Below are 14054 nucleotides of genomic sequence, written 5' to 3' on the forward strand. Positions count from 1 at the left end.
GCTATATGCCAGTAGTACCCTTCGAGTTTGGACAACCAAAATTTTTTTCAGACGTTGCTAAAAATCCCTTTGTAGGTAAAATCATCCATGCCCTACCCCCAACTGCACTAGAGGGAAGTACTTTGACTTATATTCCAAAGGAAATATAGAAAGAAACTACAGAACAATAAAGGATAAACAAATTAGTAGAAATTATGCCTTCAAAGAATTTTTAGAAATATGGGAAAGCAATCAAGATATAAAAAGTATAACGCAGTTTACCCAACTGTGTAAATGGTATGAGCCCAATTTTGTGGGGGGAAAATTTATATAAGCATGGAAAAAAACTGGAAGACTTAAGAATAATAATTGTTATTTATTGAACTAGTTTGCTATAATCCAGGCACTGTGTTAGTCCTTCACACAAAACTCATAAAATCATTACAGCTATGCTCAGTTATTGTTCTAGTTTACAGATTGGGAAACTAGGGGTAACATGCACAAGGGTATATAGCTGGGGAAGAGATAGGTTTTTGTTTTTGTTTTTTTTAATGTTTATTTATTTTTGAGACAGAGAGAGACAGAGCATGAACGGGGGAGGGTCAGAGAGAGGGAGACACAGAATCTGAAACAGGCTCCAGGCTCTGAGCTGTCAGCACAGAGCCCGACGCAGGGCTCGAACTCACGGACCGCGAGATCATGACCTGAGCCGAAGTCGGCCGCTTAACCGACTGAGCCACCCAGGCGCCCCAAGAGATAGGTTTTAAAACTAAATTTATGCAGCTCTAATACCCATTTCTTAACTAGTATTCTGCTTCATAATACACAAAGGCAGTATACCAAAGGTTAACAATGTTTATCTCTAGATGATAGAATTTAAGGTAATTTTGTTTTCTTTTCTATATTTTCCTGTCTATTCCATATTTTCAACTATGGTAATATTTATTACTTCTATAATCAGAAAAATTGGGGGGCACCTGGGTGGCTCAGTCAGTTAAGTGTCTGACTTTGGCTCAGGTCATGATCTCACGATTTGAGTTTGAGCCCTGCCTTGGGCTCTGCACTGACAGTGTGGAGCCTGCTTCGGATTCTCTCTCTCTCTCTCTCTCTGCTGCCAACATTGTCCCCCCGCCCTCAAAAATAAATAAACATTTAAAAGAAAAAAGAAAAATTTTAAGTAAAAATTGTGAAGACTACTTGGTAACATGGAGAAAAGACTTATTATATGTTAATCATATGTTAATATGTATCTTAATTTAAGATACAAAATTCAATGTAAAGTAGGATTACAATTATGTGAAAATATGCAGGAGATAAAAGGAAGTACACAAAAAGCTAATAATAATTGTTTTAGGGAGATGGGACTAAGAAGTAATTTTTACTTATCTTTTCCATATTACCATTAATGTAGTTATATTTTATTTTTAAAAAATTTTTAATGTTTATTTAATTTTGAGAGAGAGAGAGAGAGAGAAAGCGCATGTGCACCCATGGGGGAGGGGGCAGAGAGAGAGGGAGACACAGGATCTGAAGCAGGCTCCAGGCTCTGAGCTGTCAGCACAGAGCCTGACACAGGGCTCAAACTCATGAACTGTGAGATCATGACCTGAGCCAAAGTCACATACCTAACTGACTGACCCACCCAGCCGCCCCATAATGTAGTTATATTTTAAAATGGATAATAGTTTATAATTTAAAAAAGCAGTAACAACCATCTGTAATCTCACTACCCTAAGATAACACTGTGAACATTCAATAAATTTCTTTCTAGTCTTTTTCTAAGATCAACAGGATCACTTATATATACTAACTTGAAGGAACCAAAGAGAATTCTTACTCAACCTGCAGGTAATGCGAAATTGGACAGGACAGCTAAATGTTGGATTCAAAACATGATCTGGAGGAAGGAAAGGGCCTGGAATTAACACTATGGAGTCTCTCTGTTGGACACAACGAAAGAGTTGAACTTCTGGATTAAATGCCTGGCTCTCCACGGACTGGACAGGACAACACTGGACAAGATGCTTGGCCTTACTAAACCCTTTTTAAGAAAATACCCATTCCCTATATACCTTCCCACAGCATTTCTTTGAAACTAAAATGAGAAAACACTATGTAAAAACACTTTGTAAACTTTAACTTCCTTTGCAAAGGTAAGAATAATTACTATCCAAGTCAATAGTAAAAACAGTGGTATGCACCTCAACAATATTTTTCCAAACACAAAGCAAATAATATGACCAAAAAACAATTTCTGTGTGACCATGTCAATCACTAACCTTGATTTACCTGCCTATGTTTACCTGCTTAATAAAACTGCTAGAAAGGACAGGAAACCATTAGGTATGACCTGCAGAGAAAAACTTGTTTTTGCCTTGAATAATGCCAGAAGGGTTCTCTACAGGCAGAGAATTAAGAGCCAGCCATCTGCATGTAAGGTGCAAACTTGATTTCTTACCTGTAGCTCTGCTTCCAGGCCCAGTCGTCTGATAAAGGGGTCAGTGACATGGTAGCGACGCTCAAAGCTCAGAGCACCCCGCTCCTGCGGGACAGAAACAAACTCAGTTTCATTGATTCAATTCAATATGATTTACTACGTGCCTATTATATATCCAGCACTGTCCTGGGCACTGCAGGAGCTACAAAAGGTAGTAAGAAATTGGGCTGCAGGAGCCTGCACTATACTTGGGCAGGGATTAGAGAATAATAAAAGAGTATAAAATTAAGCATAGGGTGCCTGGGTGGCTCAGACGGTTGAGTGTCTGACTCTTGATTTTGGGTCAGGTCATGATCTCACAGTCCATGAGATCGAGCCCTGCGTCAGGCTCTGCGCTGACAATGTGGAGCCTGCCTGGGATATTCTCTCTCTCTCTCTCTCTCTCTGCCCCTACTCCATGCATGCTTGCTCTCTCTCTCTCTCTCTCAAAATAAATAAATAAACATTAAAAACATAAGCATTAAATTGTGCTTGTTGGGTTACAAAAGGCAGAAAGAAAGAAAGAAAGAAAGAAAGAAAGAAAGAAAGAAAGAAAGAAAGAAAGAAAGAAAGAAAAGAATGAAAAAAAAATTGAAAACAACAAATAAAGGAGTTTCCATCTTTAGGTTAGAGAGAGAGGGTGGGCATCACCTTTAGGACACATAATGTGGGGGGTATTCAAAGGAAAAAAATAATTTGCATGGTCCCTCCAACTCTATGATTCTGTGCCTCTAGGAAATGGTCCTTGCCCTTGAGGGCCACCCAGTCTAAAAAAATTACAAACAAAACCTCCCACAAATGGACAAAGCCCCTAAAGGATTCAGGGATGAAGGGAAAAATATACAAAACACAGATTGATGTGCTCCGTGCACTAAGCACATAGCTCATGTATACACTCAATCCTTTTTGATGATCATAGCTTATGCTGCATGCCACTTAATTTTTTAAAGATTTTTAATTAAAAACATTTTTAGCACTTAACCTTTTCAAAGAACTTCCTGTGTTCTTTCAGATTTCATTCTCTATGATCAGCCTAAAGGCAGACACTATTATCATTTAACAACAGAAAACACAGGGAGGTAAAATGATTCAAGTCTTATAGGTAATTAGGGCAGTGGTAAGATTAAGCTCCTGACCCAGCTTGGGGTTCTTACTATAGGAGCACATCAAGTCCTGGTAGAATTTCTTCCATTAAATCTCTGTGTTCCTTTACTGCAGGTTCCCCTGACAAAGCCTGGGCTATCTTGCTAAATGAACGTGACAGCCCCATCATCCATTCATCTCACAGAATGTACAAACTGCACAGGACAGGTGCAGAAGACCCTTAAAGAAAAGAAAAAAGAGTCTAAGCTGAACCGGGACTAAGATTCTTCTAGGGTCTGTTATATGCACAGCTTAGCAGCTGGAGCAACATGAAGATGTCATATTTTCTTCTGCTACACCCACACCCCCCCACACACCTACATATGTACACACAGTTGTGTACACACATGCACAACACACATGCACAGTACACTGATAGCTCCCCTCCCCACCGACCTCCATTAATTTCAGCAGCCCAAGTACAAAGCACTGGGCTAGAGGAGTCTCCATGAATTCCATATTCTTGGGCAAAGAAGATGGGAGTCAAGAGACCTTGATTTTAGTCCTAGGTCTGCCACTAATTAGCTATGTGACTTCAGGCAAGTCACCAACTCCAGACCTCAGTTTCTTCAGCTGTAAAATGAATCTGTTAGGAAGAAAGGACTTCATGCTCTGGTTCAAAGGGCTGAGCTGCTTACCTTGATCTGCCTACGGATGAGGTCTCTAGTTATGTTGACTTTTGCCATCTTCTCTTAATGAATTCAACAGCAGGAAGCTATAGAAGGATCTTCAGGACCCTTGAGCATTCCAGCCAAGCCCAGGTCCACAAGACACACATTTAATTACCTGGGGGGAAAAAAAAATCATCAAACCTTGGGGGACGGAATAAGGTGGCTTCAGAGTCCTGGTTCCACCCCTAAAACATCCCACCAGCCTACCCAGTGAACTGGCTATTGCCTGTGATTTATGACATGGTGGGCTGGCTCTGCTCCATAGTGTTGAAGAACTTTTGGAAGGTAAAGAGGGTGGGAGGGGGGAGACAATGACTCAGAGCTACAGGAAGTATTGGAACAAACATTGAAAGAGTCATGCATGCTTCACCAGAAAGTGGGGGGTTGGATAGGAGTATGAAGGAAGATCCTAAAAGTAAGAACAAGGCAAGCAAGAAAGATGTCAACTTCCACTTGCTCAATATGCAACATGGCAACCAGTCTTTTAATTATATTTTGAATCCTTGCTGCTCAGCTTGGCTCTCTCCAAAACCAAATCAGTATCACAGACAGAGCACTCAACCCTTTAACAAATTGATAGAATCAAAGAGTGGACCGGGAACGTAAAGGTGATCATGTCCACACTCCAATCTAATAAAGATATTCCTCTTCAATATCCTGATAGGTAGGCTTTCAGTCTCATCTCCTGAAGCAACTTATTCCTTTGTTATAAACTCTGATGGTTAGAAAGACCTACTAATCTCATTTCTGATAACTTACATAAGAAATTACAAAATATAAGAAATACAAAAGTCTATACCCAAGCATATTCATCACAGATTTTGTAAAAACAAAAAAACTGAAAGTACCAAATTTTTCAATGATAGAGGAATGGCTAAACAATGTATAGCCATATGATATTAAGCAGCATTAGAAATGTTACTTATGAAGGAAAAATCCTTACATTATACCAAATGTTTCCAAGATAACATGATGCTTTTTCAATAAATACTATTATCAAAGCTGTGTTTAAAAAGGAATTACAAGGGGCACCTGAGTGGCTCAGTCCATTAAGTGTCTGCCTTTGGCTCAGGTCATGGTCTTGCGGCTCACGGGTTTGAGCCCCGCGTTGGGCTCCGTGCTGACAGCTCAGAGCTGGAGCCTGCTACGGATTCTGTGTCTCCCTCTCTCTCTGCCCCTCCCCCACTTGTGCTCTGTCTCTCAAAAATAAATAAATGTTACAATTTTTTTTTAAAAAGGAAACATAAAAAATAATAATAGCCATCTTTAAACAGTAGTGTGACTGATTTTTTACCTTCTGCTCTTTGAGGTTTTCAATTTTTTTTTCTACAAAAGCACATTAATATTGCAATCAGAAAAAAAAAAATGCTTGAGAAAGAAAATAAATGCAGAAAAAAACTCCAAAGCTTTTAAAAGAAAGTTCTACCTCCTGTTATTTCCAACCTTTGGTCCTGGTTCCACCTCTGAAGGCATGCAGGAGGTCTAGTCTTTCCTCCCCATTTGGCCCTTTGTGCTGTGATGATGGCTCTCAGGGCCCACCAGACCTCCCTGCCACCTCTCCCAAGCCAGCAGGATTCCCAAGACCACTTCTGGATCTCCTGGCCCTGCTTTTCCATCAGTTGCCCTCCTACAGACTCCTAGCACACCCTCCTGAAATCACACTCTCTCCACCTGTTCTGTGAGCAGACTCCTTCTTTTCCTTTGGCATTTAATCACAAAAAGAAACTCTCTATATAAACACTATGTTATCACAGATTTTTTTCTTTAGTGCTAGGCACAGAGTAGGACAATAAAAATCTTGCTATCTAATTAGATGCTCTCATGCAGCCTGAGTACTTTGGGGCTTATGCCTCCATGATTGATTTGGGGATCATAAGCTCTTAAAAGGGCAAGAGCCTTCCCTCACAATGTGGAAACCATCCAGCATTGCATCTTTGTGAGCATTACCAGGGAGATACGGAAGCCACTGGCACTGTTTAGGATCACAAAACCTGTGAACATGAAGAACAGGTAGGGATGCCAACTGTAAACAACTATGGTTTCATGAGGACTTTTCCAGGGGCCTCTGGCCATCAAATTAAAAATGTGAATTTGGACAAACTGGCATAAACTAAACACTGGCCTGCAATTATGTTTATGGCTCTGGTTTGTGATATACTGGTCAAGCCTCCCTGCCCCCCCCCAAAACAACAGTAATTTCCCCCACAATCACCAAGAATATAGAGTGAGACTTATCATAATGGAAAGAACACCAAAGTCATGGAGTATACCTGGTATTAAGTAGGACCAGCTATGTGGCCTTGGTAAACTCTCAATCTCCCCAAGTAGGTTCTCATTCCTGTGTCTCATAGGCACAGGAAGAAGTGGAATAAACACTGAAGGGGCCACAGATGCCTCACCAGAAAATGGCTCATTCTTCACCCCCAACGGCATTATTCTTGGAAGACTACTAGAAAGGTCAAATGAAATAATGTAGGTATAAAGTTTTTTCTTTAATTTTATTTTTAAAAGAATGTAAGTACTTTTATCTGCTAAGAAATAGTAAATTGCCAAATATACACTTATTACGTACTAGGAATTGTGCTAAGAGCTTTATATAGTTATTCGTTCAACAAATGAGTGCAAGAAGGATCTCCTCTACGTCAGGTACTATTGCAGACCCAGGGGATACAGCAGTGAACAAAACAGGCAAGTTCCTTACTCTCACAGTACTAACATTCTAGCAGGAGGGAATAGATAATAAATGTCACACAGGTAATAAATGGAGGTGGAGCAGGGAGAGCTGTATGCACACTCTTAACCATTTTGTATGTATGAATAAATTACTATGGTACATAATTTCCCAGAGTAATATCACTATGACCACCCATAAGGGTCAACTAATCTGTTACTACTCACTCTTTAATTTTCTTAAAACGTTAACTGGGTTTTTACCAAATACCAGGCACTGTGCTAGACGTGGAGGAATACTGACTAGGATGAAAAACACAGCACCTAAAAAGCAGAGAATCAAAGGCAAGGGACTTAAGCTAAGATTGGTGTGTGCTTGAAAAAACGAAAAGGAATAAAAGAGGGAAAAAGCAGAGAAAGCAGATAAAAAAAACCCATACTACAATTCAGGTAAATGGTAAAACAGAGAGTGGGATTCAAAACAGTATCAGACTAGGGGGCGCCTGGGTGGCTCAGTCAGTTGAGCGTCCGACTTTGGCTCGGGTCATGATCTCTTGGTCTGTGAGTTCGGGCCCTGCGTTGAGCTCTGTGCTGACAGCTCGGAGTCTGGAGCCTGCTTCTGATTCTCTGTCTCCCTCTTTCTCTGCCCCTCCCCCACTCATGCTCTGTCTCTCTCTCTCTCTATCAAAAATAAATATTAAAAAAAAAAAAAACAGTATCAGACTAATAGGTAGAGGTTAAAAAACCAAAATGTCAAATTTAATATAACTGCTGCTCAGTTAGCATTGTGGTAAACATTTCTGTTCCCATCCTGAGAAGAAATGACAGCACACTGGCCGATAGCTCATTCTGAAGCACAGCCCACCTTCACCACCCCCTCCCAGGAAACAGGGATTCAGCATCTTCCACAAACTTTTTAAGGCAGGCATGTGTAACTGAAAAAACATTTCTAAGTAGAGATTATTCTAAAGGTTCACATCAGGAGGGAAATACCCCTAAATCTGCAAGAAGTATAATTAGTTTCAGACTTCAAAAATTTCTCAAATATAAATAATTAGATCAATAAATGAATAGTTATTTGAATATGAGGAGATTTAATTATGGTCAAATTTTAAAAGCATTATTTTAAGGAATATCCTGGAATAGTCAATTCTATGGAGCAAAAAGAACTCACGGATATAGAATGACATGATGGAGACATTTGGAATTGAAGAAAGGAAGTTATATATTTATGATTAAACACCAGAAAAGACTACATCAAGGGGATTTCTCTCTGGTGCAGTATGCAAATTGTATGTTCAGTTCTGCCGAGATGCAAAAAGACTGAAATAAGTGACTTCAAGAATCCATAAGATAAAATTTTCAATGCCTAGTATGCTAGGCACTGCACTAGACTTTGAAAATCCAGCAAAGAACAAGCCAAACACAGACCCTTCTCTTCAAGAGCACACAATATAGTTGTCATGAATTGAATACCAATGGTACCAAGACTATTGTAACTAGGGCTCCTCAGAGGGACTGAAAAAGGCTAATTTAACTGAATGACCAAAATGAACAGCCAAGACAGTAAATTCAGAAGGAGCAACAAGGAATAATAAATTAAATCTTATTTATACTCATTTATTCACACACCTTAGAAGAAAGAACAAAATGACAGTGGGGGTGGGGGAAACAAACTAAACATAGGGCAGTAGAGTAAGAAAGGTGACTTGGAAATCGCTAACAAAAAACTAGAACTGTAACAGACCCAAGCAACTTTAAATGTGTATTCTTCATTCTAAAGGTAGCACAGTGAACTGAGTATACCCTTATGTTTGCACTTAAAGCTCTAGTAATATTGAGGGCTAATTTTGCAGAACATGAAAGTTCAATAAAAAAATCTCTCCAGCTAAAGTACAAAGGGTTGAACATGGCATCTTCTGTCATTACAGGCCAGCTCTAGTTGATACTCGATGATAAGGAGGAAGAAGGAAGCCAGTTTCTGGGAGTTGGGAATGTGAAAAATATAAAATGCCTATGACACCGAGGAAAATATATGACATAATGTTATAAAGAAAACATGAACTGCCATGTATATCGATACACTGCCCAAAAGGTATTCCATTCCTAGAGCCTAGAATGTCTAGCATGTCTCCACTTAACCCTATCCCTTCCACAGACCTTTAACTCGGGCTACTGGGAAACTTTTTTCCACGGGCATCTCTGCTATTACAAAGGAAGCTAATAAGAAAATTCAATTAACAGCTCAATTCGGAGGAATTAATCTACTCCATAATGCAAAGGGTACCAGTAATATAATAGCCTGAGGTTAACAGGCCTTAGAACAAAGTACGCCTGGCAAATGTTACTCATCTGGAACCAAAGATTGAACAGTAACATCCAAATAAACATGAGGAAACACCCATTTCAGGTGTGCCACAGTCCTTGTTTGAGTTAATGTAGCAGAAAGGGAAGTGGACTTAAAATACTTAGGCACTTGGGCCTGCAGTCCAGCCCCCTCACTGTACCCATTAGTACCTACTTAGGCAGTTATTCAACCTTTCTGAGTTTCAATTTCCTCATTTGTAAAACGGGGATACTCATTTACTTCAATTAGTTGTTGTGAGGAATAAATGATGAAATATATATGAAGGTACAAAATAGGACCTGGATTACAGCAGGTGCTCAACAGATGTTATTAGCCAAATCTGAATTCTAGTAAGACTTGATAGCTCCTGATCTATGCTCAGTGGCATGGTTACAACATTTCTCTCTTACTTCCTTCCCTACCAGAGAGACAAAGCTGACATTGGGGATTCCATTGTAGGATGGTGGGGCACAGAGAATGGGATCTTTCTCACCTCTGCTAGCTTTGAATTGCAAGATCAGGAGGCAAATGGTGACTTTGCTAAAAACAAAGAAACTCCATTCAACAGTCTGTACAAGAATGGTTAGGGCAGGATTATTCATAACAGCTAAAAGGTAGAAACCCAAATGCCCATCAACTGATGAATGGACAAACAAAATGTGGTGTTTATTGTGTCTATACAATGCAATGTTATTTGGCCATAAGAAGCAATGAAGTGCTGATTCGTGTTACAACATGGATGAACCCTGAAGACATTATGCTAAGTGAAAGAAAGCCACATGTCGTATATAGGTTTCTCCTGCTATCCAAAAGCAAAGTGTTCCTATGAAACCTATCCTAAGCTGCAAGGGCATAAAGCGAAGAAGCAATTACCATCAGTTTATTAAATGGAAAAAATTTTTTGGCATTTCCAGACCCCAAAAATAACTTCTCTTAGGCTTTTCCGCTACCATCTTGCTAAAGGATGAGCAAAATAAATAAATAAAGCACACTTTATTTTATAAAGCACAGATGCTCACAGACACAGTTCAAAGCTATGGTGGTTGGCTGCTGAGTGTAGTTCCCAGGGTGGAAGCTGGGAGGAGCCACTCTCGCCACTCAGGGTGCGCACTGCCACTATAATAGGCTCACCGCAAAACAAATGCTGAGCACTATATTTGATTTTCACCCTTTTCATAAAAGCAAAAATCCCCTTTGGATTCTCTTCGGTTAGTGTAAGAGGTACTGATGTAGATCTTTCGTAAAAGTGAAGTGGCATAACATGAACTTTCAAGAATCGAGGGATATCTATAATTGCATTTATATGCAAAGGCCAGAATAGGCCAATCTATAGAAATAGAAAGTAGATTTATGGTTTCCTGGGGCTAGAGAGGACTTTAAAGTGTATAATCCAGTGGTATTTAGTACACTCACCATGTTATACAACCATCACCTCTAGGTAGTTCCAAAACACTTACATCACACCGAAAGAAAATCCCATACCTATTAAGTAGTCAGTCCCTCTTCCTTCCTCCCTCTAGTATCTGGCAACCACCAATTTACTTTCTGCACCTGTCAATTTACCTATTCTAGATTTTTCATATAAATGAAATCCTACAATATGTGACCTTTGCGACTGGCCTCTTTCACTTAGCATACTATTTTGAGGTCTATCCATGTTGTAGCATGCATCGGTACTTCATTCCTTTTTATGGCTGAATACTATTCCATTGCACTGCTATATCACATCGTATTTATCCATTCATTCATCTATCTGTTGGTTGTTATGAATAGTGCTGCTACCAATGTCCACGTACAAGCATCTGTTTGACTACCTGTTTTCAATTCTTTTGCGTATATACCTTGGCGTGGAATTGCTGAGTCATATGGTAATTCTATATTTAACTTTTTGAGGAATTGCCAAACTGTTCTCCATAGCAGCTGCACCATTTTACAATTTCACCAGCAATGTAAAAGGTTCCAATTTCTCCACATCCTTACCAATACTTGCTTTTTAAAAAAATGTATTTATAGCCATCCTCACGGGTATGAAGCAGTACTTCATTGTGGTTTGATGTTTCTTTTTGAGGTGATGAATATGTTCTAAATTTGACTGGTGATTGTTGCACATATCTGTGAGAATACTAAAAACCACTGAATTATACACTTTAAATGAGTGAATTGTATGGTATGTGAATTATATCCCAATGAAGTTATTATATTTTTAAAAAGGAACTATTGATACCAGCAACAATATGGATAAATCTCACAGATTCTGAGCAAAAGAAGCCAGACTTAAGAAAGTACATACTGGGGGGCCTGGGTAGCTCAGTTGGTTAAGCGTTTGACTTTGGCTCAGGTCATGATCTCGCGGTTCCTGGATTTGAGCCCCATGTTGGGCTCTGTGCTGATGGCTCAGAGCCTGGAGCGTGCTTCAGATTCTATGTCTTCCTCTCTCTCTGTCCCTCAGTACCGCCTCCCTTTCAAAAATAAGTAAACATTAAAAAAAAAAAGTATATACTGTATGATTCCATTTACAGTTGACTCTTGAACAACACAAGTTTGAACCGTGTGGGTTCATTTATATGTGAATTCTTTTCGATAAATACAGTATAGTACTGTAAATATATTTTCTCTTATGATTTTCTTAATAAAACTTTATTTTCTCTAGCTTACTTTAAGAATACAGATATAATACATATAACATACAAAATATGGGTTAATTATTTGTTATCAGTAAGGCTTCTGATCAACAGTAGGCTATTAGTAGTTAAGTTTTTCAGGAGTCAAAAGTTATATGCCAATTTTTGACTGCGTGGAGGGGGTTGGGCAGAGTGGGTGCCCCTAACCCCCACACTGTTCAAGAGTCAACTATATATGAAGTTCTAGAATAGGCACAAATACAGTTAAAAAAAAAAAAAAGTGTTGCCTGAGTGCATACAGATTAATGAGAAAAGGAGCCCTGAGAACTTTCTAAGTGACAGAAAAGTTCTATATATGAGGGGAATATGGCTATATAGGTACTGGGGGTATGGGTGACATGAGTATATCCATTTGTCAAAACTGTATAATCCAGATTAGTGAATTTTAATGTTGGTAAATTTTACTTAAAAAATACAATGGAGGAGGGGCGCCTGGGTGGCTCAGTCGGTTAAGCGTCCCACTTTGGCTCAGATCATGATCTCAGGGTTTGTGAGTTCTAGCCCCGCATGGGGCTCTCTGCTGTCAGCACAAAGACCACTTTGGATCTTCTGTCCCCACCCTCTCTCTGCCCCTTCCCCGTTCATGCCCTCTCTCTCTCTGTCAATAATAAACACTTAAAAAAATAGAATGGAAGTGGAAAGCAAAGGAGGTATAGATAAAATAAGAATGGCAGAATGTTGACAGTTATTGAAATAGGATGACAGATAAATGGGGGTTCATTATTCTGTTCTATTCTGTTTACTTCATATATATTTGGAATCCTCTCTTATCAAGTCCTTTTAAAAATCTTTCCTATTAAGAGTCATTCAAAACATGGAAGACTGATTAATGAAACAGAAAACTGTTAATCATATATAGTTAAAAAATCACGTTCAAGACATATATGTGACCATCTCAGCCTTGAAGGGAAAAAAAAGACAAACCAGAAGTGTACATATCTACAATGCTATAACAAGAAGGATATGTGTTTGGGGTGCCTGGGTGGCTCAGTCAGTTGTGCATCCAACTTTGGCTCAGGTCATGATCTCATGGTTCACAAGTTCGAGCCCCACATCGGGCTCTGTACTGACAGCTCAAAGCCTGGAACCTGCTTTGGATTCTGTGTCTCCCTCTCTCTCTGCCCTTCCCCTGCTCATGCTCTGTCTCAAAAATAAATAAAAACATTTTTAAAAATTAAAAAAAAAAAAAAGAAGGCCAGGCATTAAAAATATGCCAGTGGTCTTCTCCCTGGTAAGACAACAGGTAATACACACACACACACACACACACGTGTGTGTGTGTGTGTGTGTGTGTGTGTGTGTTACATACATTTTTTTCCTGCCTCAAAATCAGAACTTATGAAAAAAATATATATATTTTTTCTTTCTGTTTCTCTGTATTTTCCAAGTATTCTATTGTGAACATTTATTGTTCTTATAGTTAATATAGAAATAGCCATTAGGAACCAGCTTTGGACTGAAAGAAACCTGAGTCTAAATCTGGCTCTACTATATACTAGGTTGTGTGATCTTGGGTAAAATTATTTACCTTTAAGCTCCCGGGTTTTGTTGGTCTGTTTGTTTGTTTTTTACCTGCCATGTAGGTATATGAAGTAATATCTACATCATAGGGTCACTGGGAACATTAATAAGACAATGCATTGCAAAACACTTAGCACAATACCTGGCATATGGTAAGTGCTCAAGAAACACTGGCTACTTTTCATTTGTTACACAAAGATAATAATAGCACCTACCTCAGGGTTGTTGTGAGGATTATATGCGATAACTGGCACACTGGAAATACTTATTAACCATGAGTGACAGTATTATTTGCAATAAGAAAAATTAAGAGGGGCGCCTGGGTGGCGCAGTCGGTTAAGCGTCCGACTTCAGCCAGGTCACGATCTCGCGGCCCGTGAGTTCGAGCCCCGCGTCAGGCTCTGGGCTGATGGCTCAGAGCCTGGAGCCTGTTTCCGATTCTGTGTCTCCCTCTCTCTCTGCCCCTCCCCCGTTCATGCTCTGTCTCTCTCTGTCCCAGAAATGAATAAAAAACGTTGAAAAAAAAAAAAAAAAAGAAAAATTAAGAAAAGTCTCCTCTCAAAAAA

General features: G+C 39.3%; 1 protein-coding gene across 3 annotated transcripts in view; it reads right to left on the reverse strand.

The window, feature by feature from the left end:
• WDTC1 (WD and tetratricopeptide repeats 1) overlaps positions 1–14054 on the reverse strand; it is a 64313-nt gene that overhangs the window by 43116 nt on the left and 7143 nt on the right. For all 3 annotated transcript variants that reach the window (XM_058718472.1, XM_058718473.1, XM_058718471.1), the window contains exons 2-3: positions 4237–4384; positions 2438–2521 (exon numbers count right to left, since the gene is read on the reverse strand). In XM_058718472.1, coding sequence (XP_058574455.1) covers positions 2438–2521; positions 4237–4284 — 132 coding nt within the window. In that variant the 5' untranslated portion in view covers positions 4285–4384. The remainder of the gene's footprint in view (positions 1–2437; positions 2522–4236; positions 4385–14054) is intronic.

Source organism: Neofelis nebulosa, chromosome 2, assembly GCF_028018385.1.
Source record: "Neofelis nebulosa isolate mNeoNeb1 chromosome 2, mNeoNeb1.pri, whole genome shotgun sequence".
Taxonomy (NCBI): domain Eukaryota; kingdom Metazoa; phylum Chordata; class Mammalia; order Carnivora; family Felidae; genus Neofelis; species Neofelis nebulosa.